Source organism: Salpingoeca rosetta (assembly GCF_000188695.1).
Source record: "Salpingoeca rosetta unplaced genomic scaffold supercont1.11, whole genome shotgun sequence".
In the NCBI taxonomy this organism is placed as follows: Eukaryota; class Choanoflagellata; order Craspedida; family Salpingoecidae; genus Salpingoeca; species Salpingoeca rosetta.
In genome coordinates this window covers 1,285,028-1,311,074 of record NW_004754923.1, presented here as the reverse complement: position 1 = coordinate 1,311,074, position 26,047 = coordinate 1,285,028, and the positions used below count along the sequence as shown (strand labels likewise).

General features: G+C 54.8%; 4 protein-coding genes across 4 annotated transcripts; 2 read left to right on the top strand and 2 right to left on the bottom strand.

The window, feature by feature from the left end:
- Positions 1 to 5: 5 nt before the first annotated feature.
- PTSG_12238 (uncharacterized protein) lies at positions 6 to 14,310 on the top strand. The gene is made up of 31 exons (XM_004994253.1): positions 6 to 2,542; positions 2,941 to 3,105; positions 3,273 to 3,499; positions 3,838 to 4,329; positions 4,588 to 4,646; positions 4,863 to 4,918; positions 5,185 to 5,599; positions 5,828 to 5,918; positions 6,189 to 6,232; positions 6,411 to 6,461; positions 6,565 to 6,662; positions 6,910 to 6,999; positions 7,221 to 7,325; positions 7,728 to 8,021; positions 8,215 to 8,302; positions 8,447 to 8,500; positions 8,766 to 8,965; positions 9,227 to 9,322; positions 9,569 to 9,641; positions 9,828 to 9,892; positions 10,270 to 10,413; positions 10,592 to 10,686; positions 10,913 to 11,063; positions 11,266 to 11,337; positions 11,586 to 11,668; positions 11,893 to 11,974; positions 12,191 to 12,504; positions 12,738 to 12,831; positions 13,013 to 13,228; positions 13,378 to 13,525; positions 13,674 to 14,310. The coding sequence occupies exons 1-31, from the start codon at positions 122 to 124 to the stop codon at positions 14,258 to 14,260; spliced, it is 7,170 nt and encodes a 2,389-aa protein (XP_004994310.1). The 5' UTR covers positions 6 to 121; the 3' UTR covers positions 14,261 to 14,310.
- A 114-nt stretch (positions 14,311 to 14,424) lies between these two features.
- PTSG_04992 (uncharacterized protein) lies at positions 14,425 to 17,533 on the bottom strand. Its single transcript, XM_004994252.1, has 4 exons — positions 16,919 to 17,533; positions 16,477 to 16,663; positions 15,979 to 16,228; positions 14,425 to 15,802 (listed from the first exon to the last, which is right to left on the bottom strand). The coding sequence occupies exons 1-4, from the start codon at positions 17,413 to 17,415 to the stop codon at positions 14,553 to 14,555; spliced, it is 2,184 nt and encodes a 727-aa protein (XP_004994309.1). The 5' UTR covers positions 17,416 to 17,533; the 3' UTR covers positions 14,425 to 14,552.
- Positions 17,534 to 17,576: 43 nt separating this feature from the next.
- On the top strand, positions 17,577 to 24,457 carry PTSG_04991 (uncharacterized protein). Its single transcript, XM_004994251.1, has 22 exons — positions 17,577 to 17,840; positions 18,134 to 18,228; positions 18,469 to 18,537; positions 18,654 to 18,698; positions 18,831 to 18,953; positions 19,313 to 19,390; positions 19,548 to 19,604; positions 19,775 to 19,828; positions 20,029 to 20,079; positions 20,316 to 20,404; positions 20,662 to 20,731; positions 20,924 to 20,998; positions 21,133 to 21,195; positions 21,442 to 21,523; positions 21,757 to 21,830; positions 22,048 to 22,190; positions 22,452 to 22,536; positions 22,799 to 23,077; positions 23,454 to 23,525; positions 23,726 to 23,805; positions 23,964 to 24,036; positions 24,198 to 24,457. Exons 1-22 carry the CDS (start codon positions 17,702 to 17,704, stop codon positions 24,246 to 24,248), a joined length of 1,947 nt encoding a protein of 648 aa, XP_004994308.1. The 5' UTR covers positions 17,577 to 17,701; the 3' UTR covers positions 24,249 to 24,457.
- PTSG_04990 (uncharacterized protein) lies at positions 24,334 to 25,963 on the bottom strand. Its single transcript, XM_004994250.1, has 3 exons — positions 25,659 to 25,963; positions 25,313 to 25,404; positions 24,334 to 25,086 (listed from the first exon to the last, which is right to left on the bottom strand). Exons 1-3 carry the CDS (start codon positions 25,734 to 25,736, stop codon positions 24,957 to 24,959), a joined length of 300 nt encoding a protein of 99 aa, XP_004994307.1. The 5' UTR covers positions 25,737 to 25,963; the 3' UTR covers positions 24,334 to 24,956.
- Between the last annotated feature and the right edge of the window lie 84 nt (positions 25,964 to 26,047).

Here is a 26,047-nt window from a genome sequence, read left to right as displayed (position 1 = left end):
TTCCTTTCCTCTCTCTTCTTGCTTTTTTTTTTTTTTTGGTTCGTTGATGTGACCGTTTTCCACAACAACAGCAACCAACACACGCTCAGTGTCAGATCACTGCCAGCTCCCGCGAAGCAAGATGCGCCTGGTTGGTAGGCGTGTGCATGCCGGTGTTCAGCACCAACAGCAGCAGGCTGGTCTTTCACAGCAACAACAACAGCAACAAGTGCATGAAGGAGACGTGTTCGAGGTGCAAGATGACGACCATCCTTCGTTTGGGTTTTCTCTAACTGGAGCGTCGCACTCAAAGGAGTGGTCGCTGGTGACGGATGACAGTGGGTCAGGCCGTGAAGCAAGCACGCGATGCACCCGCTTTGCCTTCTCCTCCTCAACAGCATCGGTCGCTGCTTGTGGTGGCATGGAGACACGCGTGCTTGTCAAGGGATGCAGTGTTGTCGTTGAGCGGTTTCAGGCTTCCACGTGCGATGGTGCCCGAACAGCAACTACCCAAGACGCAGGACACAGCCAGTCCCCAGAGGCGGTGCAGTTTCGGTCCTATACCTTGGAGACAGAGCCCATCGATGTGCTATGGGCAACGTTTCCCACAGACCCAAACAGCAGCGAGAATGGTGGGAGCGACGGCGACAGTGGCACAGACGACGCCCCCGCCAACACGACGCTGTTCACGGACCCAACGTCCACAGCACCGGCAAAGCGGCAGAGCCGTGCCTGGCTGGTCGAGTGCCTGTGTGTTGTGGAGCTCTCCCACATTCTGGTCGTTGCGGCGACCGGGGACGTCTTCACGGTGCGCCTGCCGTTTGCAGTGCAGAGCGTGCACGCGTTTTCCACGGGCCTGCTCATCACCCGCAAGCCGCTGCTGGGCATGTCGGAGGCAGATCTGTCCTTCAGCACCCTCCAAGCACACGACGACAGCCTTGTGTCTGACGACGGCCGGCCCGTCCTCTACACCCTGAGTCACCCGCTGGAGGAGCTGCGCCCGTTGCTCATCCGCGACTGCCTGAGCGCGGTGCGAAGGAGGGCGTCGCCAGACAACAATGAGGTTGAGCTCGCGTATCGTGGCGGCATCCGCCCGCTCGCCATCTTCACCCTCGACAGCGGCGACACGGACCACGTTGCTGCGGATGACACGGCCCATCAAACCGAGGACGTGCTCATGGTGTATGATGCGGTTGCTGGATGCGTGCGTATGGCCTCGCTGCAGCAGCGCGATGACACCCACCGCTTCCAGCAGCTGCTCGCTGCTGCTGTGACCAGCGCCGAGCCACGCATTCGCATCCGCACGCCCTACAATGCCCGCAGTGCCTCCGCCATCAGCCTTGGCGCCAACACAAGCACCATGTCTGCACGTGCTCCTCTACCACCAGCACCAGCAGCAGCACCAGCGGCAACGACACGTGGGAGCGGCCAGCGTGGGCGCCGCAGTCTTCCCCACAACATGGCTGGCCTCGCCACTGCCAGCACGCCTCTTAACAGCAGCAACACTGCAAACGACAACACCGCCACCGCCACCATTAGCAACAGCAACAGCAACATCAGCGCCAGTGGCATGGTCCCTCCGTTTTCCCAGCCCCGCCCTCATCACCGCCACGCACCACCACAGCTCCCATCTCACCACCTGCACCATCACAATGCTTCTTTCGAACGGTCATTCCTCTCAACCATCATGCCCCCTGCCACCACCACCGCCGCCACCGCCACAGCGGCTGCAAACACAAGCACAGACACGCCCGTGCGTCGGCGCTCAACAACGTTTGTTCTCACAACACCGACGAGTGAGGGCTATCGCCGCGCCGCCTCTGCAACACCAACCACATGGCAACAGCACCACAGCCAGCAGCAGCTGCATTCCACGCCAGGGGATGCGGGATCAGCCTCTCGCGGGTACAGACTGTCACGGTCGTTGACAGCGACACCAACCCCTGCGCGCATTGGGCACGCCGCTGTGCTGGCCACGCCCCGAACAGCAGCTGCCATCAACAGCGGAATGTCACCGATGGATCTGGACAAGCTGTACCCGCGCCACACGCTCGAGCTGCAGTGTTGTGTCATGACACACACACCCTTACCTCATGGCGTGCCCTCCAACGTGTTCCTGACAGGTCAGCCCGGGCACGGGATGTGTGCAACGCTGTGCTACGATCAGTCGTCACACGTGACCATGCTGTCGGTGCTTCCGCCGTGCATGCAGCGCGACGCTGGTGCCAATGGTGGAGTGCGTGGTGTGCACATCCCACGCGAGCTGGCTGGCCGGTGGATATGTGCGAGTGCTCCAAACGGCGGTGCGTCGCCACCAACGTGCACGACACCATCAACTGCAGTGGCAGCACAGCAGCAGGATGAGCGGCGGGCAAAGGGGAAGGCGGGCGGTGAGGAGTTGAAGAGCAGTGGCGCTGATCAGGGTGCTGGTGACAATACTGCACAGAAGATGGGGAAGAGTCATCATGGCGCGCGTGTGTTGAATGCGCGTGCTGCATTTCCAATCTCTTTTGTATCACCGCCACCGCCACCATCGGCTGCAACAGCGCGCAGAGCAGTGCAGGTCCGGGGCATGTGTTTGCGTATTTGCGTTTGTGTGTGATTGTGATTGTGTGTGTGAATGCGTGTGATTGTGTGTGATTGTGTGCGTATTTGCGTGTGTGAATGTGCGTATTTGCGTAAGTGTGTGAATGTGCGTGAATGTTCGTGAATGTGGTGTGTTTGTATGAGTGGGCAGTGTACGAGTGCGTGCGTGTTGCAGGTGTGTGTGTGTGTGTGCGTGTTCAGTCAATGTGTGGATCGTGGTGGTGGTAAGGGCCAGCATTCGCCTTTATATCGTGTCGTTCACCACCTTTCGGTCTGGTTGTCTCTCTCGCCGCCTTCTGCACGTGTCCGTGGCCGCGGGTGCTGGTGCTGGTGCTGGTGCTGGTGCTGGTGCTGGTGCTGGTGCGTCGCTAATAGGGAGACGTGCTCGTGCACACACTGGATGGCGGTTTGGATGTGTACGTGGACCGGAAACGTGTGGGTGCTCTGGCCCTGTGCACAGGCGACAATAGCCAGGGGCCACTTCGTGTTGCTTCCATCTCACACGTCACCACATCCCGCTTCAGCGCAACAACCCCCACGGTACTTGGGTCGTCTTGCATTGCTGCGTCCATGTGTATGTGTGTATGTGTGTATGTGTGTATGTGTGTGCGTGCGCGTGTGTGGGTATACAAGCGTATGCCTGTGAATGCGCGTGATTGGATTTTCGGCTCATGCCTTACGTACTGCTTGTGTGCTCCATTGTACAGGGTGAAACGTACCGGTTTTCTGGTGCATTTGAAACGCTGGACGAGCGCTCGCAACACATGGTTCGCTCCATGCACACGCTGTGCACGCTGGGGACAGCGGCCCAACATGGACAAAGCGGTGGCGGCGATGTTGACGGTGTTGATGGTGTGAGCGATGAATTGCTGCCGCTCGTTCGTGTGTTCGCGGGCACGTTTCCTGAGTTTGTGCAGCTGCTCCTTGCAGAGAGGTCAGTCTCCCACTTTGGAGTATGTGAACATGAGTGCAATTGCTTGGTGTGTGTGTGTGTGCATGGTATGTGTGTGTGTGCGTGGTATGTGTGTGTGTGTGCGCGGTATGTGTGTGTGTGTGTGGTATGTGTGTGTGTGTTTGCGCGGTGTGTGGTATGTGTGTGTGTGTGTTTGCGTGCGTGTGTACAATTTTCTCACAGGACGGGTGTGTGGCTAGCTATTGCTCGTTCTTGCACCTGTACAATTGCCCTCGCATGTGCGGGTGCGTGTTCGATTCTTTATTGACCACCACCACGACTATTGTCATCACCACCATCATCATCGTCATCGCCAACAGGAATGCATCTGGGTGGACAGCTGTGTGCGATGCGCTGCTGCTCTTCGTCGGGCACGCCCCTGCCATCGAAGAAGTCGGGGATGGCGGCGAGGAAGAGGAGGAGGAGATTGTGTTGCCCGTCGATCCGTCAACAGCAGCGGCAGCAGCCACAGCAACGGCCACGCACAGCCGCCATGGTGATGATGAAGAAGAAGAAGAAGAAGAAGAAAAACAGAAGCACGGTTGGGATGATGATGGTGGTGCGACGATGGACTGGGATGCAGCGCTGGCTGGCCTGTCGTTCGCTGACGTCATGATGAGCGACGGAAAGACTGCGGCGGTGGACGTTGCTTCCGCTTCTCCTGCCGCAAGACAGCGTGTCCGGAAGCTCGTTCCCATCTGCGTTGAGCGGGCAATTGGTGTGATGCACGTCCTGCACTCGCTGTTTCTGGAGTCGCAGTTGTCGTCGTCCACGCAGCACGCCGCTGTCCACTATGGGACCATCCTCATCAGGTCAACTGTGCGATGCTTGTGTGCCATCGACCTCTGTCTTTGTTGGTTGAATGTGTGACTTGTGAATTGTTTGTTTGTTTGTTTATGTGTGTGTTTGTGGTGTTTGTCGTTGTGTATTGCTGTTGTGTGTGTGCATGTGTGTGTATGTGTGTTGTGTGTGTGTGTGTGCGTGTGTGTGTGTCACGTTGTGCTCGGCCCCCTTTGCACTTGTCTGATTCGAGTTGCCTTTCGAAACATGTCGATCATCGCTTCATTCAGGCTGGCTGCATCCATTGGCTGGCGCCACGCAATGGCATTCTACGCCCTGCGATGTCCAGGTACCGCACGCTCAAGAGCACATGAACGTGCTCGTGTGTTTGTGGATTCGTGGTTTGTGGGGAGGATGGTGCGCGTCTTGCGCGTCGTGCGTGTTTGTCTGCGGCGTGTGTCTATGCACGGTTGGCTGCTATGGTGGCGACCAGGCGTGCACACCACGGTTCTCACCATAGCACACCCCTTTTCCACTGATCCTGCCATGCATCGTCCACGACCAGCACTCATGCCCGAACTGCGCAGCGCACAGCGCGAATTCAGCGCTTTCGTCAACCAGGTAACGCGCATTTTGTGCAATTTGCCTGGATACGCTTGTTTGAATTGCTGGTGGAGTGCGTGTGGGCATTTGTGTACGTGCGTGCGTGTGAGTGCGTGTGTGTGTACAAGCAGTTGTTTGTGTGCGCATGAAAGTCTGCACCTTCAACACGGCGCACACTCACGACAATCACAAGCTTGCACACACACACATGAAGACATGCTGTGGTATGCTCTCATTCCTCTCACTGCACAACACAACATTTGCGCATTGGGTGGCGAGCACAGGCCCCTCGAACAGCCTCTTTTGCACATCCCGCTGGCTTTTCTCCACGCCGCCTCTTCTGTGCACTCGAGTGGTCGTCGTCGTTGCTGCCTGAGGACACTTCACCATCTCCACCCATGTCCGTCTTTGCATCCATCACACCGCGCCTACACGCTGTTCTTGCAGCGCTTTCCAAACTACAGCGCACACACGCGCCAGTGGTGGCCGAAGGGAAGACGGCCACAGTTGGTCATGACAGTGGCAGCCGGGATGGCCACAGAGGCGTCGATGATGGTGATGGTGGCGATGATGGCCAGGAAGCGACCACGGTGGCGATGGGCAGGAAGCGAGCAGCGTTTGTGAGGAGAGCGCAAGCGGTGATTGAAACCCTTGCGCGTCACGGCGTTACTGAAGACATTCTCCTCGACCTCCAGCCAGGTGCTGTTGCGATGCAGCTGAAGAGGGAGTGAGCATTTGTGTTGTGTTGTGCTGGCTGCTTCCATGTCATGCGAATGTGTTGTTTGTCGATGGTTGCCACCGCGGTGTCGCTTGCCTCTGTATGCGCGTGCACACGTGGTTTCCGCACTTTGACTCCTGTGCGTGCGTGTGTGTATGTATGGGTGTGTGTGTGTGCGTGTGTGCGTGCGTTTGTTCTTGTCCGGACAGGGCTTCGCTTCCCCTTGCAACTGTGCCTGCAGGCATGCGTGACGCAACCGCCTGAACTGTGGTCACCAGAAGCATACAACCTCGTGCAGAGGTGCGTTTGATGCGTGTGTGTGTGCCTTGTGTGGTCCATGTATGGGGTGTAGTCTGTGTATAGATGTGTTGTGCGGTGTGTGTCTTGTGTTGTGTATGTGTGCTTCGAGGTGTAGTGTCGTGATCTTTCTCAGATGTTGTCTTGTTGTTAATGTCGTTGTTGTTTAAGTTGTCGTAGTTTTCACCGTGGCACCATGTTTCACCACCACCACCACCACCACCACCACCACCACCACCACCATGATGATGATGTTTTTTTTTTTTTCTCCAGAGATGACTTGGCGCTGCAAAACAAACGCATGCCATGCTTGGAAGGTTCGCGCGTGTAATCCTGCCTGCTTGCCTATGAAGTTACTGCGTTGATGGTTGCATCGGAATGCATACGACGCAGTCACCCAAGAAATGCTGCATTCGTGCTCCATCTCACATTCGCACACACACACACACGCACTCACACACCTCTGTGTATCATGTGGTTTAATGATGCGAGCAGAGGATACCGAGCACGCATCCCTGCCCGCCCTCGCTGCTATGTATCCAAGAGGTACGATAGCATGCATTTCATGTCTGCAATCAGCAACCACACACACGCACGCACCCACACAGTGTAAATCACACTAACAGACACACACACACACACACATCAGATGCGGAAGTGGCCGGTGGCAGTGTCAAATCATCGAAGCTGCAGCCCAACACGCTCCTCAGCGATCTCAGATTCCCGTGCGATCGCCGCGTGCAGGAGGTATTGTTCTCGCGTTCTCGTCGTGTTCGTGTGTTCGTGTGTTCTCGTCGTGTTCGTGTGTTCGTGTGTTCTCGTCGTGTTGTCCTGTTCGTGTGTTCGTGTGTTCGCGCGTGTGTGTATGTGCGTGTCGTGTGGGTTGGTTTCAGGTTGTTGTGCCGTGTTGTTCGCATGCATGTTTGCCATTGGCGTGTGAATGGTTGCTCTTGTCTGTTCTCTCACCGTGCGTTGCTTTCTTGGATGGGGACAGGCATGCCGCTTGCTCGACAGCAGTGTTGTGTGCACAGTCCACATGACGCAAGAAATGGGCACTTCAGATCACGACTTTCTCGTGGAGCAGGTGCGAACGTGCCGAAACGAGTCACTGAACACATGTGCTGCAAGCTCTTGCTATCTGTAGCGTGCATGCATGTTAGTGAACGTGTGTGTGTGTGCACATGCGTGCGTTTGAGTGTGTCTGCACGTGCGTGCGCGTGGCACCGGCAGTGTGTTTCAACTCCCGTCGTTCCTCACAACAACACCTGTACGCATGTGTGTGTGTGTGTGTTTTCGTGTCAATAGAAACGGCGGCTGCTGTTTCTGTCGAACCGGACGTTTGCGCTGGCGGTTGGCCGCGGCATGCTTACGCTCGCCTCTCTTCGCCCCATCCCAACACAGGCCATCGAGGTGATGATGATGATGATGATGATGATGATGATGATGATGATGATGATGATGATGATGATGATGATGATGATGATGATGATGATGATGATGATGATGATGATGATGATGATGATGATGATGATGATGATGATGATGTTTGTGCTGTTGCTTTGCTGTGTTGTGTTTGTGCTGTTGCTTTGCTGTGTTGTGTTTGTGCTGTTGCTTTGCTGTGTTGTGTTTGTGCTGTTGCTTTTCTGTGATGGTACCCCATCCTCTCGCTTTCAGCGTCGCTTTCGCGGCATTCCCCTGTTTACATGTGTGTTCTCTTCATTTCACCTCGTAACTCGCTCACTCATTGCATGGTTGCTCGCTACCCACCCTATGCCCACTCCCATGCCCTCACCCCGCTCCTCTGCTGCAAAGATCTTGCCGCTCGTCCTATCCGGCCAATTTCCCGCCCAGAAGACAACGCTGGCGCCAGACTTTAGCGAAGTGGAGTCGACTCACATGCACTGGCCACACTTCCACAACGGCGTGGCGGCGGGACTGCAGCTGGCACCGCCGCCGTTGGTGCATGTTGGTGCATCGTGGATCCCGCACCACGAAGTCGCGTGTGCGTCGTCGATGGAGGAGTATGCAGGATTCCTGTTTGGTCTTGGGCTTCAGGGGCACCTGCCCTCGCTCTCAAACCACGACGTATCGAAATACCTCAACGACGTGAGTGCATGTGCTTGCTTGTGTCTATGTGCGCGTGAGCGGGCTTGTGCGCGTGTGCTGTGTCGCGTGTTTTGCGACGTGTTGTTGCTTGCGTGTCGTTACACCGCTGGTCTCACCGCTCATGCCATGACGAACCAATCCATTGGCTGACAAACATCCACCACGACGCTGTGTATGACCGTGTGCTCGTCAGGGGCACGAGCTTGTGTGCATTGCGCTGCTGTTGGGCATGGCGGCAGCGCGCCCAGGAACGATGGACACTCGCACATCCAAAATGCTCGGTGCGCTGTGGTGGCGTGTTTCGTGTTTGCTAAGGGTTGTGTGCTTGTTTAGGGTGTGTGTACATGTGTTTGTGCATTCTTTCTCTCTTCTATGAGTTTCCTGAACCTGTATGTATGTATATATATGTGTGTGTGTGTGTGCAGCAATTCATCTCGAGGATTTTCTCCCGCCGACATCACACGGCGAAGAGGTCACAGGTGCGGACACAGCCAACTGTCATGTGAATACACGTGTCTTGCATTCATCATGCAAATCAAGGGTCCTGCCACAGAAGAATCCTTCCCCACATATACACTCTGCAAACACACACACACACACACGCAAACACACACACACACACACACACGCAAACACACACACTCTCATCACACACACACTCTCATTCACACACTCTCTCTCTCATTCACACACACACACACTCACACACACACACACACACTCGCAAACGCTGCCGGTATGCAGCCAAGATCACGATCAACACGCAGACGGCTGCGCTGGTAGGGATGGGCCTGCTGTACCGTGGCACGTGCCATCGCCGCATTGCAGAGGTGATGCTGGCGGTGATGGGGCGGCCGCCGTGTGTTGGTCTCGCTGGCCCCCTCGATCGCGAGAGCTTTGCACTCGGCGCCGGGTTTGCACTCGGGCTGATTGTCCTTGGAAAGGTACAGTGGAAGTGGTGGTGGTGATGTGGTGATGTGGACATGCAATGGTTGTCGTGGCGGTGATGGTCATGGTGGCGGCGGTTGTTGTTCAAGTTGCTGGTGCGTCATGGTTTGAGAGCGAAGGTGACATGAGAGACGAGGAGAGATGTGGAGGATTGGTGGTGTTTGACCACAAGGGGGAATCGTGTAATTGTCTCAGTTGCCTCGCATCATCCATCGCTGATGTGTTGTGGGGTCTTGCGTTGTGGTGCATGGTGCTAGGGCGGACATGCGATTGGGCTTGAGGATTTGGCACTGGAGGACGTGCTGTATCACTACATCAAGGGCGCACGCAAGCGATCGCCAGACACGAGCCAGGTGATGGTGCTGGTGTTGGTGTTGGTGGTGGTGGTAGTGGTGATGGTGATGGTGTTGGTGGTGGTAATGGTGGTGGTGGTGGTTGGCGTGGAACCTGTGGCCGTTTGCTGTTCTGTTGTGTTGTTGTGTTGTATTGTGTGTTGGCGTGGCGATTGCCTTGGACACTGCCCGTTGCAGACAGCGCGTGCGAAGAAGCAATTGTTAGATCCCCCTCATCGATACTCAACACCGTTGCCATCTCTGCAGACGGGCGAGCGCGTATTGGAGAACGACATGATCAACACGCACGTCACCGCCCCAGCAGCCGTTGTCGCTCTCGGTATGAGCGTGTGTGTTTGTTTGTGTTTGTTTGTGTTTGTGCTTGTTTGTGCTTGTTTGTGCTTGTTTGTGTGTGTTTGTGTTTGTGTTTGTGTGTGTTTGTTGTGTGTTTAAGTTCGGGGCAGTCTGCCACTGCTTGTTGCGGATACTCTCGTCTCAACTCAGGGTATGTTTCTGGTTGCACCAGGCTTAATGTACATGAAAACGAACAACGAGGCTGTGGCTGCTCGCCTTGCACTTCCAGACACGCAGGTGTGCACTTTTTCTACTGGTGACTTTGTTTGAGAAGCGGCGTTATCGTGATGCTGCACACTTTTGAAGCGACACAAGCTCCGCATTGTTGTGCCACACATACACATACATATACATACACACACATACACACACATACACACACACACATACACACACATACACACACATACACACACATACACACATACACTCACGCACACACAAACACACATACACTCACGCACACACATACACACATACACACACATACACACACACATACATACATACATACATACATACATACATACATACATACATACATACATACATACATACATACATACATACATACATACATACATACATATACATACATACACACACACGTGCAGTTCCTGCTGGACACTGTTCGGCCGGATGTGCTGCTACTGCTTGTGATGTCGCGGTCCCTCATCCTGTGGGACGACATTGAGCCCACGCGCGAGTGGATTGACAGCCAGTGCCCACCGGTTGTTCAGCGTTACGCCATTGAGAACGTAAGTCGGTGCTCATGGCGTTAGTGTTGATGGAAGCGCAAACGCGTGGGTGAATGGCGGGGTGTGTTAGTATGTGTGTGCTGTTGCGTTTGCGTGTGTGTGTGAGTGCGTGCGTATCATCCCTCAATACAACCTCACTGATACACATTCACACACATTCACACACACACATGCACAGCGCGACGTGCATCGTGTTGATGAGGATGTGCTTGAGACGGCACGGCAGGCGCAAGTGTTTATTCTCGCGGGCGCATGTCTTGCACTTGGGCTGAGGTGCGATTGGTTGCGCGTCAGTGGTTGTGCAGGGGATGTTTGAGAGACGGTGGTACGCCAGTTGCCATTTGCCATAACCAGTCGCACTTGGATCATCTTTCGTCTTTCGTTTGAGTTCTATGTGTTGATATTGATTTCCCCCATCGTGGCGCGTTGTTCATCTGCATGACAATGCATGAGCTTGCCCCCCCCCAATTCACAAGCAATGACACGTGTCGGTGTTCAGGTTTGCTGGGACAGCGCACCAGGGCGCCGTTGATGCAATCATGTCCGTGGTTGAGTTGTACCGGAAGAAAATTCCACCACTGGAAGCACGTCGCATCAACCCAATCAACGTGGCCACGTGTCTCCACACCGCTCTCCTCGCAGCTTCCATGGTACTGCACTGTTGTGTTGTGTGTGTGTGCGTGTGCGTGATGTGTGTGCGTGTGCGTGTGCGTGATGTGTGTGCGTGATGTGTATGTGTGCGTGGCGTCACGTGTGATTGTGCTTGTTCGTTCGTTTCTCTGTGGATTGCTGCCCGATGTATGACATCATGGCGCGTCACACTGACACCACGTGCACTGCCATGTTGTGCAGGTGATGGCTGGCACGGGCTACATCCCCGTCCTGCGCATCATTCGCGCCCTCAGGACAGAGTCAGCAGTTAAGGTACACAGGGGCAGTGTGGCGTGTGTTTGGGTCAGTTTGGTTTGGTTTGGTGTAAGGCATGTTTGAGTGTGTTCGTGTGTTTGTACGGAGTGTGTTGTGTGGTGTGCATGTATGTGCGTGTATGTGCGTATGTGTGTGTGTGTGCTTTCACATTTGTTGCATTCACGTCTATTTTTGTATCCCCCCTTTCGCTCCCCCCGTCTCACTCCGCACGTCCTCACGCCGCCACTGCTGCTGTGCTTTTTCAGACGAGCTACGGCCACCACATGGCGATGCACATGGCTGCAGGCCTTCTCTTCCTCGGCGGCGGAACCATGACGCTTTCACGATCGTAAGCGGATCTTCTGTTTGTCTTCGAGTTGTGTTGTCATGAGCATGTCTCCAATACAATACGTTCTTCTCTGCACACTGCCTCATGGTTTTACTCCAACAGTACCATGTATGATTGGCATGGCAACAGCCACCTCTCGGTTCATCACCCACGTTTCACCATCTCTCATGTTCCTGCCTGCTGCAACCTTGCTCTGCACTTGCGTGCATGGATTGACGAGACAGGAACGAAGCAATTGCTGCGCTGCTGATGGCGTTCTTCCCAAAGTTTCCGCTGCACACGGCCGACAACCAATACCACTTGCAGGTCAGTTGTGCACTGAGAGGTGATGCCTGGTACAGACACAGAGGCAGGCAGAGAGAGACAGGCAGAGAGAGAGAGACAGGCAGAGAGACAGGCAGAGAGACACACACACAGACACACACACAGACACACACAGACACACACTCACACTCACGCACTCACACTCACGCACATACCGCACTAACACGTTCATCCTTGGCGTGTACGCGTCGTGAGCAGGCGCTGAGACATCTGCATGCGATGGCGGCTGTGCCGCGCATGCTGGCGGCGAAGGAAGTCGGCAGCAAAGCGCTCGTGCACGTGCCCGTCGTCGTCAAGATTGCACACGATGCTGATGATGACGGTGATGATGGCAGCAGCGCCAACCCGAGCCGGCGCGGTGTGGGCGCGAAGGCCAATGACGCAGGGGGCGGCAGTGGTGGTGTGAGCACATTGCATCTCGTCACGCCATGTCTGCTGCCCACGAGCTTGGACCGCATCATTTCCATCGAAACCGTTGGTCACCGCTACTTTCAAAACACCATCCGACCAATGTGCGTCGCGCGCGCGTTGCGTGTGTGTGCTCGTTTGTGTGTGCGTTGCATGTGTGTGTGTGTGTGTGCGTATGTGTGTGTGTATGTGTGTGTATGTGTGCACCTTTTTGTGCCTGTGTGTGCACGGTTCGATATGTTTGTGAATCTCACGCATAAGTTGCTGGGCGTTGCATTTGACCATCGTTGTCACTGATTGCACCACATCACTCCCCACATGATACGGTTTCTGACAGGACCAACGGGTTGCAGCGGCGTGTCCTGATGCGTCACATGACCCTTCACGTGAAACTCAGACCTGGACGTGTTCCGTATCGTGCCAACACTCTGGTGAGTCGACGACCGGCTGGGTTTACGATCGTGTGCTTGACTCATTAATTGGGCTTGCTTCAACTCTGTTCACACACACACACAACACACACACACACACACGCACACACACACATACGCACACACACATACGCACACACACACACACACTCACACATACACACTCACACGCGCGGTGTAGCTTGTTGAGGATCTTGTGCGGCAGTGCGAGCGCGCGCTTGGAGTGACGACACCAAAGACCATTCGACCGGTGACCACAAGCGGTGATTTCTCGGCCATTCTCTCCAGCGAGCAGCACGCCACGTCCGAGATCACTGATCAGGAGCTTGCTGTAGTGCACACGCGTGAGGCAGCGAGCGCACGCAACGACGTCACCGCAACGTTCCTTCCACAAGCGGTGCGTGGTTGGACAATTGGGCTCAATAAGTGTGCGTGTGCGGGTGTGTGTATGTTGTACCCTAGCGTGCTTCTCCGTCCTTGTTCCCTCCCCTCACTATCACCTCATCCATCTTCATCCCGCTTCCCGCCATTGCTTCATCCCGTCAGCACGACCCGCCACTACCGCTGCACGTCGCCTGCTTTGGGCGGCCGGACTGCTCGGAGCCGTTCATCAACCTCATCGCTGCCGAGCAACAACACGCCATTGGCGTGCCGGCCACGCTTGCGTTTCTCCATCGCACATCTCTCGCAGCAGGTTCGCACGTCTCGTTCGGGTTTGTCGTACCTGCAAACGCACACACACACACACACACACACACACACACACACACACACACACACACACAGCCCTTCGCCTTTGGCTGACATTACCATCCGCTCGTTGTATGTATGTGCTGCAACAGGGGAGTGGCTCACCAGCGGGTGCTGTTCCGCTGCTGTCGCCGATGACTTTGAACAACTGAGTGCCGTCCTTGCACACACGCAGGAGATGGCAGCACTAACGGCTGTGACGGGTGCCAGCGATGGCGGTGGCGGTGTGTTGTCACTCTCACCGCAGATCCAAGGCATGCTGGTTGCAGTGAGAGATGACATATGCACACGTCTTGCGCGTCGCATTTGCAGCGCCAGTCGCGGTGATGGCGGTGTGTGGAAGCAGCTTCCGTCTGCCGTGCGCACGTGTGTGTTTGGTGATGATTTGGAGGTGGATGAGTTGTCCGCTCTTGACGCCGCCGTTCTGAACGCGGCGCGGGCTGTGCTGGCGCTGCTGTCGTTGCGTCATGGAAGCTTGCGTCACCTCGATCGCATTGCACTCCAGTCGCTCAAGCCCAGAATCGACACGCAAGCGCCCAAGACAGACGACAGCAGCGGTGGACTTGGTGGCGTTGATGGCGCTGACGTCGATGTTGAGACTCTCGTGTTGTTGGCAGACGCGCACCCGTCGGCATCAATTGCGCAACTGCAGACGCTCGCTGCCATCCTCGTCCTCTAGATGCACGTGATGGTGGCGGTTGTGGAATTGTGTACAATGCTTGTTTAAGTTGTTGTTGTTGTTGTTGTTTAAGTTGTTGTTGTTTAAGTTGTTTAAATTGTTGTTGGTGGTGGACGCACTGAAGTGCTGTCAAACAGTAAACAAACAAACTTGCAGCCAGGACGTGTGCATCATGTCGTTTATTGGTCAAGCAAGCTCTGGCCAGCGTCGATTATCTCAACAGCCACACACGCACACACACACACTCTCTCTCACACACACACACACATACGTACAAAGGCACAGGCGCACGTCACGTCCAGAGCGGTTGCGCGTCCCATGTTGGCCGTCCGTCCAGCAGCACGGTGGCATGTGGAACGATGGCGTGGATGGTGCGGAGGAGGTGTGTCTCGATCTGTCGCCAGTGCCGTGCAGGGAGATAGCCGTCACGAATGGAGCGGCAAATGGAAACTAAACGCACGTGCTGCCCCAACTCTGACGTCATCAGAAACGCGCGCAGTTCCTCCAGATCGTGTTCAAGGTCTCCTGGACGCAGTGTCCTGAACATGACCATCTCATTGGAGCGATATTCAACATACTCGTCGTCCACCTCCACAAACCGCCGATACTTGTTGTTGTTGTTGTTGTTGTTGTTGTTGTTGTTGTTGTTGTTGTTGTTGTTGTTGTTGTTGTTGTTGTCGTCGTCGCTGATGGAGATCTCCGGCCGCTCCTGGTCCACGCCTGTCGCCACCGCCATCTGTCGCGGAAATTCGCGCGTGTGCAGCCGCCGTTCGCTCAGCGGCACGGCAGCAAAGCCGACATCAAGAAGCGCAGCGAGCATGGGTGGTGTTGGCGATGGTGTGTGTGTGTTGCTGGAGGCCACGGCCGTGTGCACCGCAGCCACAAACTGCATCACCACTGAATCAAACACGCGTGCACGTTCACTGGCGGCGTCACTGCTTTGCCCTCGCACACGATAGAGCAACCCACGCCGTTGTTGTTGTTGTTGTTGTTGTTGTTGTTGTTGTTGTTGTTGTTGTTGTTGTTGTTGTTGTTGTTGTTGTCGGTCTGGCTGACGATTGTAACCACGTCCATCACCGTCGCCACCCGTGTCACCATCACCATCACCATGATAGCCGTCATCGAGGCGAAAGCGCTGCAAGAGTTCAAGTTTGTGGTGTCGGCGTCCTTTGCGCCGCGTGCTCCAGAACGATCCGCCACGTAGATACCGCCGCTGTCGCCGCTGCTGTCGTCGTCGTCGATGTCTGAGCGCCGTGCGATCAATGGCGCTGTGGATGCGATGATGTTCACTCGCCGCAGCATTTTCCTCGTCGTCCACATCTGCTTCTTCCTCGTCTTCCACATCTGCTTCTTCCTCGTCTTCATCGTCATCAGCGTTGGATTCATCATCGTCCTCATCATCATCCTCTCGTTCAGGTTCGTCGTCGTCCTCTTCATACTCATCGTCACCATACTCGTCGCCTGCACCGAGAGCAGATGCTGCCTCGAGGTCAGCACTCGCGCACACCACCTTCGCTTTCCACGCATCTGGCGCCTCCCACTCTGTAGTGGATACAAATATGAACAACAACGACCTGAGGTGAGAGGGTGCACATAACGCCAATGCCATGGTGTGCACAAGAACACCTTCAATCACACCCGTTACCAGTTACGAGCATGCGCAAGCACACACAAAACCAACCAACCAACCAACCAACCAACCAAACCAACCAACACACCTTGGTTGAGCGCAGCTTGGGCGAGAATGGCAGCAATCTCGGCTTCGTCCTCTTCATCGTGTGCACACAGCTGCAAAATAGCAGCATCAACAGCCGCCAGCGTCGTGTTTGTCCAACCAGCGGTGGCAAGATAGCCAACGGCATCTGCGGTGATGAAGTAATCCTCGTCAATGTCGAGTATGATCCCCGGTGAGTCGCCCTCCTTCGGGAGCGTGATGCCACGCTTGGACAGCTGCGATCCAACAATGACCTGACATGAGGGTGTGAATGTGAATGTGAATGCGAATGTGAATGTACGTGTACGTGCGTGCTTGTGTGGGGTCGTGTGTGTGGTCGTGTGTGTATTCTCGTGCGTGGTCGTGTGTCCCCGTCAATGTTGACACAGACTAAGCCACGCCATATATGCGTGAAGAGAGCTTGAGATCTGAAACATGCGTCCAGATAATCACACACACACACACAGAAACACACACACACACGCACACACACGCACACGACCTCCAATGGGACGATGCGTTGGAGGAAGCACTCGATCGCGGGTAGGTCATCATCTTCGTATGATGTGCAGGTGCGCACTGCATCAAGACTGTGAGGGTTCCACCACGGACCCAAGATGGTGCAGTCGCAAGGCTCGTTGTCTTCGGTGATGCCAACGCCAACTGCAGCCATTTCTGGATCAACCCATCTACGCAAGCAAATCGCCACCACATCAACAGAAAGAGGGCACATCAGTCACCACAGTGAGTGAAAGAAAGCGAAGGAGAAAACAAAGTCACCCAAGCCCATAGGCGCACAACCACACACGCGTTAACACACGCATGTACACACGCATGTACACTGCGCACCTACGCGCACTTGTACTCCCCCCCCCACACACGCACGCACACACAACACACTCTCACACAACACACTCTCACACACTCTCACACAACACTCTCACCCGTCATTCCAGTATGGGTCAAACATGTCGCCCTCGTTGGCGACGCCCCAGTCTGGCACAATCCACGTGATGCGGTCAATCAGGCCAGAGTGAACTGCCTCCTCGATAAACTCGTCGTTGCTTGTGTGCAGGAGCTGGCGGTTGATGTGCTTTGAGAAGATGTCACTGGGCTCCCGCACGTACTTCTTCGGGATGGCCAGGTCACTGTGTGCATCAACGTGCACAAGGGTGAAGCCCTTCTTGTGTGTTTGGGCAGCTAGCTTGTACCAGCGAGGCAGAACGTGCTGGTGCTCGTCTGTGATGTACACTGGAACGGCGCCTTGTGGAATGGAAGAAGCGTCTCCATCATCAGCAGCGCGTTGCCACCGCGAGTCACGGCGGCTCCTGCTCAACAGCGGCCAATCCAGCGTGAGCGCCACCAGCCACACCACTACAATCGCGCAAATCGCAACGCACACAAGCCTGCGCCATGGCCGCGACAGCAGTGGCGCCGACATGCTGGCTGCAGGGCTGCAGGGCTGCAGGGCTGCACAGCTGGGGTGGTGGGAAGGGTGGGATGAGGCCAAGCAGAAATCAAAGCAGGACCTCACTTCTTGTCTTTAAACTGCTGGCGTTCAAGTTGGGAAGAATGGCTGCGACACACACAATTTTCGCAGCACACCGACCAAGATAGCAAAGACAGAGCAGAGCAAACTAGAGCAGAGCAAAGCAGACCACAGCAGCAAAGGCGGTTGTGTGTGTGTGTGTGCGTAGGTGTGTGCTGCCTTTTGTTACATTGAACGCATGGCCATGTATCGGGTGTGGAAGGCAGCACAGTCTGCGCTCTCTGAAGCGCTTGCGCCGGCGCAGCGGTCTGGTTTGGAGGAGTTCAAAGAGCAATGGAAGCACATCTCAGATCTCATCGTGTATTGCGAACAGCACGGTGAGGTGGTGGCATGCGACCTGTGTGTGTGTGTGCATGTCTGTGGATTTGGGCTGTGTGGATTTGGCTGTGCGTGTGTGTATGTGGGTGTGTACATGCGTGTGTGTGTATGTGTGTGTGTGTGTGCAAACATGTGAGCGCGTGAGTGTGCTTACATTACATATCGTGATTGTTGTTTGGAGGGACTTGGACTGACCCAAATTCTGTGTGTGCGTGTGTGTGCGTGTGTGTGCGTGTGTGTGCGTGTGTGTGCGTGTGCGTGTGTGTGTGCGCGTGTGTGCTAATACGAGCAGAGGAGACACATGTCGCTGAAACGACGCTGGGTAAATGCATGGACCGCCTGGTTGAGCTGCTGATGGCTGAAGAAGAGGCTCTCGAAGGAGAAACCGTGCGTGTTCTGTCCTCTGTGTGTGTATTTACGTGCGTGGGTGCGTGTGCGTGTGTGTGCATGTGTGTGCGTGTGCATGTGCGTGTGCGTGTGCGTGTGCGTGTGCGTGTGCGTGTGCGTGCATGTGTAGGTGCGTGTGTTTCGTGCGTGTACGTGCACCCGCTGTGATGTGGCTTTCTACATGCGTGCTCATTCTTCAACCTGCCCTTGCTTATGACGTCCCTTCACCCCATCCCAAAGGGCCCCTGCATGGAGTACATGTACTCACAGGACATCCTCAAGATTCTCGTCAGCATCGGCGAAACAGATGTGTGTTGCGATGGCATGGAAGGAAAGGATACAACATGAGATGATCTTGTTACAGTTGCTCACAATTGCATCATGGCTTGTCGTTGTTGCTGTTGCGTGTGCGCATGTGCTGACAGGTCCCAGCTGGCACGCGTCTGCTCACATTGAAGATGCTGACACGAGTACGTCAAGCCGAGGCCAGGCTGAACTGTATGACTTCTGCCAACTGGTCGCTCAGTCCCGATGTCCACCCACATGACCCACTCTGCTCACACACACACACACACACACACACACACACACAACGGACGTAGTTGTTGGGGTCGACGCGGCAACGCATGCTTGCGCACCGCTGCGTGTTTCCACACGTGGTGTCACTGCTGCAGGCGTGCATCCGTCTCGTGGACGACCCAGACACCACCGGCGAGCTCACTTGTGTATGTATTGGAGGTCGTGTATGTGTATGTGTGTATGTATGTATGTATGTATGTATGTATGTATGTATGTATGTATGTATGTATGTATGTATGTATGTATGTATGTATGTATGTATGTATGTATGTATGTATGTATGTGTGTGTGTGCGGGACGGGGATGGCGTGGCTTGAGCTACGAAGCTGTTGTGTTTTTGATGAATTGCTTCGTGTTGATGATTCACGCTTGCACTTCTCCCCTCACGCCAAGAGTCATACCATTCGTCCACAACGCCATCACATGTCGTCACAACATCATCGACACTACTGCTATCACACATCTCCATCACCACCACCACGTGCCATCGTCGTCATCCGCACAGGCAATGATGAGGTTCAACTGCGCCGTCTGTGGAAAACTCAACGACGACCCAAATTTCTCGGACCTCTTCATCATCCAGGTGTGCATTCGTTTGTGTGTGTGTTTGTGTTTGTGTGTTTGTGTTTGTGTGTGTTTGTGTGTGCTTGCGCACGCGTGTTGTATTGTGTTGCACACATCCGATTGCACACAACCAGCATCGCCTCACATCGCGCCACAACACCACCGTCATTGTACAGGGCGTCAACTTTCTTCCGCTCACGCTGGCAACACAGCTGATCGGCAGTGCACACGCGGTGAGACGAGCTGGGCACTTGTGTGTGTGTATATGTGTGTGTGTGTGTGTGGGCTGTGTGCGAGTATGCATGTGTGGGGAGCTTTGTGGGCAAGTGGTATGCTTCGTCATTTGACTCGCATTGCCTGCACACACTCACGTCGCACCACCCACCAACACTCCACATCCAAGGAAACGTCGCGTCTTGCGCACGAGACGGCCGCCCTCTGTGCAACTCTTGATGTCGTAAGTACAATTCCTCACTCACTCACTCACTCTCACTCTCACTCTCACTCACTCACTCTCTCTCTCACACACACACACACACACTCTCTCTCTCTCTCTGTGTTGGAACTCGTGAGCACGCGGGTTGTTGCCCAACCTTCAACTCTTCACACGCACCCGTGTATATGTGGATTGTCCTGCTCTCATGCCATGTTCTTCAGCCGGCGCTGGAATCCATCATCATCAACCACTCCAAACTGCCCTCGGCACTGGTGTGTACCGCTTTGCCTGTTGCTAGACACACGCTTGCATGCGCGTGTGTACAGATCTTTGTGTGTTTGTGGCGAGAACACCGCTTCGTGCCTCACTCTTGCGCCGCACTGCCTCGCACACACACACACTCACTGCCTCGCACACATACACACACACACACACACACACGCCACACGCACGCACACACACACACACACACACACAACATATCATCATACACGCTCGTGCGAGCAAGATGGATGTGCTGCTCGCGCTGTATGCGGAGCTGCCGCAGTCGATTTCGGAATCAGATGCGCGGTTCATCGACACCCTCTCCGCTTTCACGTGCGCACATGTCTGTGGTCTTGTTTGTTTATGTGTGTGTGTTTGTGCGTGTGTGTGTGTGCGTGTGCGCGTGTGCGCGTGTGCGCGTGTGTGTGCGTGTGTGCGAACAGCAGAGTGCCCACTCCATCGCACTCCCTGTCGACGCCGTCATGACAGGATGCGAACTCAACTGCATCAGGTCACCATCAAGTTGCCATCTGTTCACCGCAGTCACTCCCCCGCTTCCGATTGTCCAATTGTGTACACATGTGCCGCAGATCGCGGCCACCGCTCTTCTCCTGGCGGCAGCGGCGCAGTCTCGAATACGACGCAGCCGTTCCGTTCAAGGTGGTGATGATGGTGGATGGGTAGGGGATGGATGGTGACAGGGAGAGCGCAGTGGTGATCAGCGCATGCGCGTACGTATGCATGTGTGTGCACCCGAATACGTGTCATGTGTCTGTGCATGATGGAGGCGACGTTTCTCTCAACCTCATTCATGTCTGCAACCATCATCATCATTCACCATCACCTGCGCAGGCGCTGGCCGCGTTTCTGGAGGAATTGAACTTTGTTGATCACATTGCCAGCAACTGCACAGAGCGCGTCGCACAGGTGAAAAGCACACGTTGCTGTGGCGATGGCGATGATTATGTCGCGCCTCTTGCTCTGCTGCGTGCGCGACGTGCCATTCACACGCACACACACACGCACACACACACACACATACACGTGTCCATGTTGGGCAGGCGATTCAGGTGTCGTTTGCGGATCGCTTTCTCCAGCCGGTGTTTGAGGCCAAGCTCGTGCAGGTGCGAACACACACACACACACACACACACACACACACACACACACACAGCTTCAGCGTGCTGGTGAGAGCTGTCTGTGGAGCGAGCTCTTTAGCGTGCGTGCCGTCACTCACTCCGTCTGCGCCTTCGTGTGTACATGTGTGTACGTGTGTGTTCATGTGTGTGCGTGTGTGTGCATGTGTGCATATGTGTGTACATGTGTGTGTATGTGTGTGCATGTGTGTACATGTGTGTACATGTGTGCAGGGATCAGAGGGGGCGGCGGATATGGCGACGTCATATCTGACGCTCTTCGTGCAGTACCTCAAGTCGCCACACCTCCTCGACGGTGCGATTCGCACATGCGCACAGAGCGAGTCGTGTGTATGTGTATGTGTATGTGTGTGAATGTGTGTGTATGTGTGAATGTGTGAATGTGTGAATGTGTGTGTACGTGTGTGTATGTGTGACTGACTGCACAGAGGGTGTGTGGTAATTGCATCTTCCTCACACCCTACTCACCACCACGACCATCATCATCAACCTCCTCATCATCATCGTCACCTGCACCATCGTCTTCAGGCGTGTCTGAGTTTTCGTTGAGCGAGAAGGTGGGCCCAGCCCTCATCGCCCGCTGTGACGACATGTCGGACCAGGTACACGATGATGTGTTGGGATGTGTTGGGATGTGTTGGGATGTGTTGGGATGTGTTGTTGGTGATGTGCTGCATGCAGAGGTTCTCTTGACCTAATTGTGCCCCCATATCCTCACTCACACACACACACACACACACACACACACACACACACACACACACACACACACACACACACACACAACACAACACAACACACAACACAACACCATGCCAGCTGAGCCTGACGACGCTGCTGTTCTTCCTGAAACTGCTGTCACGCTACCGGCGCCACTCGTTCCACTTCCTCGTCGGCCAACACATGCGCCGAGACGCCGCTGTCACCGCCTCCCTCCTCACACCGCGACAGACCACAGACAGGTCAGTCGGCGGCGCTGGAGGAAGAAGGGGGAAGAAGGGAGACGGATGTCATTGTTGTTGGGAAAGACGTTTGGATGGAGAACTTGTGGAGTTGGAACTTGCATGGTGGTGGTCCTTGGGAAGGCGTTTGTTTCGACAATTTGTATGTGTTTGCGCGCGTTTGTGCGTGTGTCCAGGTGCCTGCTTCCCTCCGCTACGACTGCTTCTCTCTTCTCTTCTCCAACATTCTCTCTCCTCTTTTCACGTTGGATTGCTGGCCAGGCTTGCGGAGTTGGTTCCTGCGCATCTGTGCACGGATCCAAACGAGGAAGGCACGCGTCTCCACTTTGAAACCGCCGTCAACGCGGTACGCACATGTACATGACACACCGGCACCATGGGCACGCACTGCCACCACTGCCACAGGCACCTCATCCACCACAACCACCATTCCAACAAACAATAGCAAGAGCATATGTGCACTCGCTTCCTCACTCAAAGTTTACATCCACTCACTCACCGTCACTCATTCACTCCCGCACTCACTCCCACACCCACTCGCACACCCTCTTTCATTTCAATCCATCCCCCCTCCCCTCAACAACAAACACACCATCTCTGTTGTTCAGATGCGCCTGGCAGCGGAAGGGTGTGCAGAGTGGATGAGCCCGAGCGATAGCGACGATGCTGACGACGATGATGATGATGACGGTGATGAGACACAGAACGAGAATGATGACAACACAGCACAGGATGACACTGGCGCTGTATTGGTATATGCGACACGTGCGCCGTGCGTGTGTGGCGGCCCCTTCCTGCAGACGCTTCTCTCCCGCCTTTCCCGCCTGTTTGACCAGACACACGACATCAACCTCCTCGTCACAGCAATCATCACAAGCTTGCTCGAGGTGTGTGCTCTGTCTGTATGCACGCATTTTATGTGTGGATGCTTGCATGTGCGTGTGTGTGTGTTTGTGCGTTTGTGTTTGTGTTTGTGTGTGTGTGTGTGCGTGCGTGTGTGTGTGCGTGTGCGTGTGTGTGTGTGTTTTGCGTGTGCGTGGGTGTTCGTTCGTGTGTGCGTGTGCGTGTGCGTGTGTGTGTGTGTGTGTGTGTTTGTGTGTGCGTGTGTGTTTGTGTGTACGTGTGTGTGCGTGTGTGAAACTTTGAGCGTGCACATCTTGCGCATGTGCCCAGCGCCCTTCATTGTCATTGCATGCACCCATTTCCTTCTCAATCTCAACACCTCACAATACCCGTCCACTCTTCTTCCAACATCGACACCAGTATCCAAGCCCAGCACTGCGGCAGTTTCTGTTCAGTTCCCATCCAGACTCCCTGCTCACCCTTCTCGATAAGGTGGTGCACATGCGCCTTCAGGATGCGTGTGCGCGGTGTTGTGCATGTGTGTGCGCGCGGTGTTGTGTATGTGTGTATGTGTGTGCGTGTGTTGCGCATGTGTGTATGTGCGTGTGCACGTCACCGTCTCTCCCTTCATCTGTCTTCATCCCCACCACCACCACCGCCGCCACCGCCACCATCATCGCCCCTTTGATCAGTTGTCTGGCGAGTTGGTTGCGCGAGCAAGTCGACGCGATAATGCAGAAGAGAAACTCAGGCTCTTCCGTTCAGAAATGAGGTGTTTGCATTGTGTGTGTGTATGTATGTGTTTGTATGTGTATGTGTGTGTATGTGTATGTGTGTGTGTGTGTATGTGTATGTGTGTGTGTGTGTGTGTGTTGCGGCTCATTTTCTTACGACAATTTTCATGCTCGCACCCATCACTGCCACCATCAGCTCTGGGCGCCAGCCGAGCGACGATTATGCATCGTTCTACGAAGCCGTCATCCTCCTCGAGGAATTCGCAAAGGTGGTGTGCCTACACTCTCATTGTGTGCTTCTACCCGTTCGTGTGTGTCTTGCACATGATGTATCTTGCGGCTTACCCACCATTCCTCGCACCACCACCACCACCACACGTGACATCTCTCTTCATCGCCCGCCACCCCACGAACGAACGAACCCCCGCAGGAACTGTCTGCTGTTGCTCTCGTGGACGCAAACAACGTGATTCTGTCATAGGTCCCTTGTGTTGTGTGTGGCATTTAAAGTGTGCACGTGCAGTGTCTTTGCGTACGAGCAGCCGCTTTGCTGCCCCCGCCCCGCCCCAGGTTTCCCAGTGTGAACCACGCAGCGAGTGCATACTCACAGTTGCAGTTGGCAGATATGATGTATGGGAGGCACACAATGATACGCCACAAACCTGCTGAACATCGTCAATACAAGGGTGGGGGGGGGGACACAGAGAACCAACACGCGAACGAAACACGACAGACAGCAATTGGCCACGTAACGTGGTTGCGAGCACAGATACGCGCACACATGGATCACAGACAATCACAAGCAACGGCAAAGAGCGGGTGGATGTTCACACTCACGTACATGTTGCTGCTCACGTGACAACACCGACAGCAGGACACAGCAACAGCAACAAGAACAACAACCAACAGCAAAGGGTTGAAGAGGAGAAACTAGTGGTCAATCAAAAAATGGGAGGAAGAGAACGATGGAATGGACACTGCTTGAGATGGTGATGGTGTGTCATGCATGCATGGCATTGAGGTTGATAGAGCAGCTTGTGGGTCGGCTGTGGTGGCAATGCAAAACTGTCACCGCGGATAGGAAGTGCTGGACCATGTGAGTGTGTGCGTACAGTTGCGCCCACAACACAAAGGCCTTTTCCAGAGCGGCGACACAGATGTTGGTGGAGGTGATGACGGTGAGTGCTGCTCAATAGCTGGAGTAACTGTTCTCTGTTCTGAGTTCTGCCCTCTGCTGTGCTGCTTTTCGGGAGAGCCTCATTTGCCAGAAGCTGATGAGCAAGGTGGCACCATAAAGACCCGCGGCAATGAAGCAATTCCTGCGTTGTGTGTTGTGTTGCGTTGTGTTGTGTTGTGTTGTCAGCGCTGGCGAAACAGACAAGCTGTCAGAGAGGGCCGCGGTAGCGGTCATGCAACTGTGCAGCAACACCGCAACAGTGGCTCAGCACCAAATCACGGAATCGAATCACAAAACAACCAAAGCATTCGCATGTCAACCCCAAGGCATTCGCATGTCAACCCCAAGGCATTCGCATGTCAACGTACTGTCCGATGTTGTGCATGTCCTCGACTGTGTTATCCGACGAGTCAGAGCGCAGTGCGCGGCTGTTTGTCTTGAACAGCGCACCAAGAACCACCTGACAACAACAAGTGGTGTTTGGATGTGCGTGTGTGTTGCGTGAGCACGGAAGGTCGCGGATGCACACGCGCACTAGGGGTGTCCACAACCACAGGAAACGCACACGCACACACGCACACACACACACACCATTGCACACACACACATGCACACACACATGTACACACACCATTGCACACACATGCACACACACACGAATCCACCCGCCAACCCCCCCCCCACACACACAAACGCAAACACACTCGCACGCACCAGCATGAGGATGCCCCAAATGCTGAGGACGAAGCAGCAGTGAGAGCACTTGGGCCCGCAGAAGTTCAAAGACACCATGACTGTGTGCTTGGGGTTTCTCGTCTAAATTATCAACCTCGCAGAAGACTGCTCGCTTGTGCTCGCTTGTCGTTAATTGTTGTTGTCGTGTGTGTCGCTGCAAGCAAGCGTGATGCTGTCTGTCTGTCTGTCTTGGGTTGTGGAGTGCGGTTTGGAGGGATGAGAATCGTGCGTGGATTGGGACGATTCACTAAAGACAAGCACCAATTATCCAACCACCAACGCCGTATCGAATCTGTGCAATTTGCACAAACATTTCCTTGTTCCCGCGACATGCGACACACAGAAATCACCAACAGCCACATCTGACA

Bases quoted from the DNA above. Each gene is read 5' to 3' on its own strand.
- PTSG_04990 (XM_004994250.1), bottom strand. From the start codon at position 25,736: ATGGTGTCTTTGAACTTCTGCGGGCCCAAGTGCTCTCACTGCTGCTTC. The intron at 25,405-25,658 runs GTGCGTGCGAGT...TGTTGTTGTCAG, and splicing joins TTTGGGGCATCCTCATGCTG to GTGGTTCTTGGTGCGCTGTT. The intron at 25,087-25,312 runs GTACGTTGACAT...CACACAACGCAG, and splicing joins GACATGCACAACATCGGACA to GAATTGCTTCATTGCCGCGG.
- PTSG_04991 (XM_004994251.1), top strand. From the start codon at position 17,702: ATGGCCATGTATCGGGTGTGGAAGGCAGCACAGTCTGCGCTCTCTGAA. The intron at 20,080-20,315 runs GTGTGTACCGCT...CGTGCGAGCAAG, and splicing joins CCAAACTGCCCTCGGCACTG to ATGGATGTGCTGCTCGCGCT. The intron at 24,037-24,197 runs GTGGTGTGCCTA...GAACCCCCGCAG, and splicing joins TCCTCGAGGAATTCGCAAAG to GAACTGTCTGCTGTTGCTCT.
- PTSG_04992 (XM_004994252.1), bottom strand. From the start codon at position 17,415: ATGTCGGCGCCACTGCTGTCGCGGCCATGGCGCAGGCTTGTGTGCGTT. The intron at 16,664-16,918 runs GTGAGAGTGTTG...TTGCTTGCGTAG, and splicing joins GACCCATACTGGAATGACGG to ATGGGTTGATCCAGAAATGG. The intron at 16,229-16,476 runs GTCGTGTGCGTG...CCCTCATGTCAG, and splicing joins AACGCATCGTCCCATTGGAG to GTCATTGTTGGATCGCAGCT.
- PTSG_12238 (XM_004994253.1), top strand. From the start codon at position 122: ATGCGCCTGGTTGGTAGGCGTGTGCATGCCGGTGTTCAGCACCAACAG. The intron at 3,106-3,272 runs GTACTTGGGTCG...TCCATTGTACAG, and splicing joins TCAGCGCAACAACCCCCACG to GGTGAAACGTACCGGTTTTC. The intron at 9,323-9,568 runs GTGATGGTGCTG...CCATCTCTGCAG, and splicing joins GATCGCCAGACACGAGCCAG to ACGGGCGAGCGCGTATTGGA.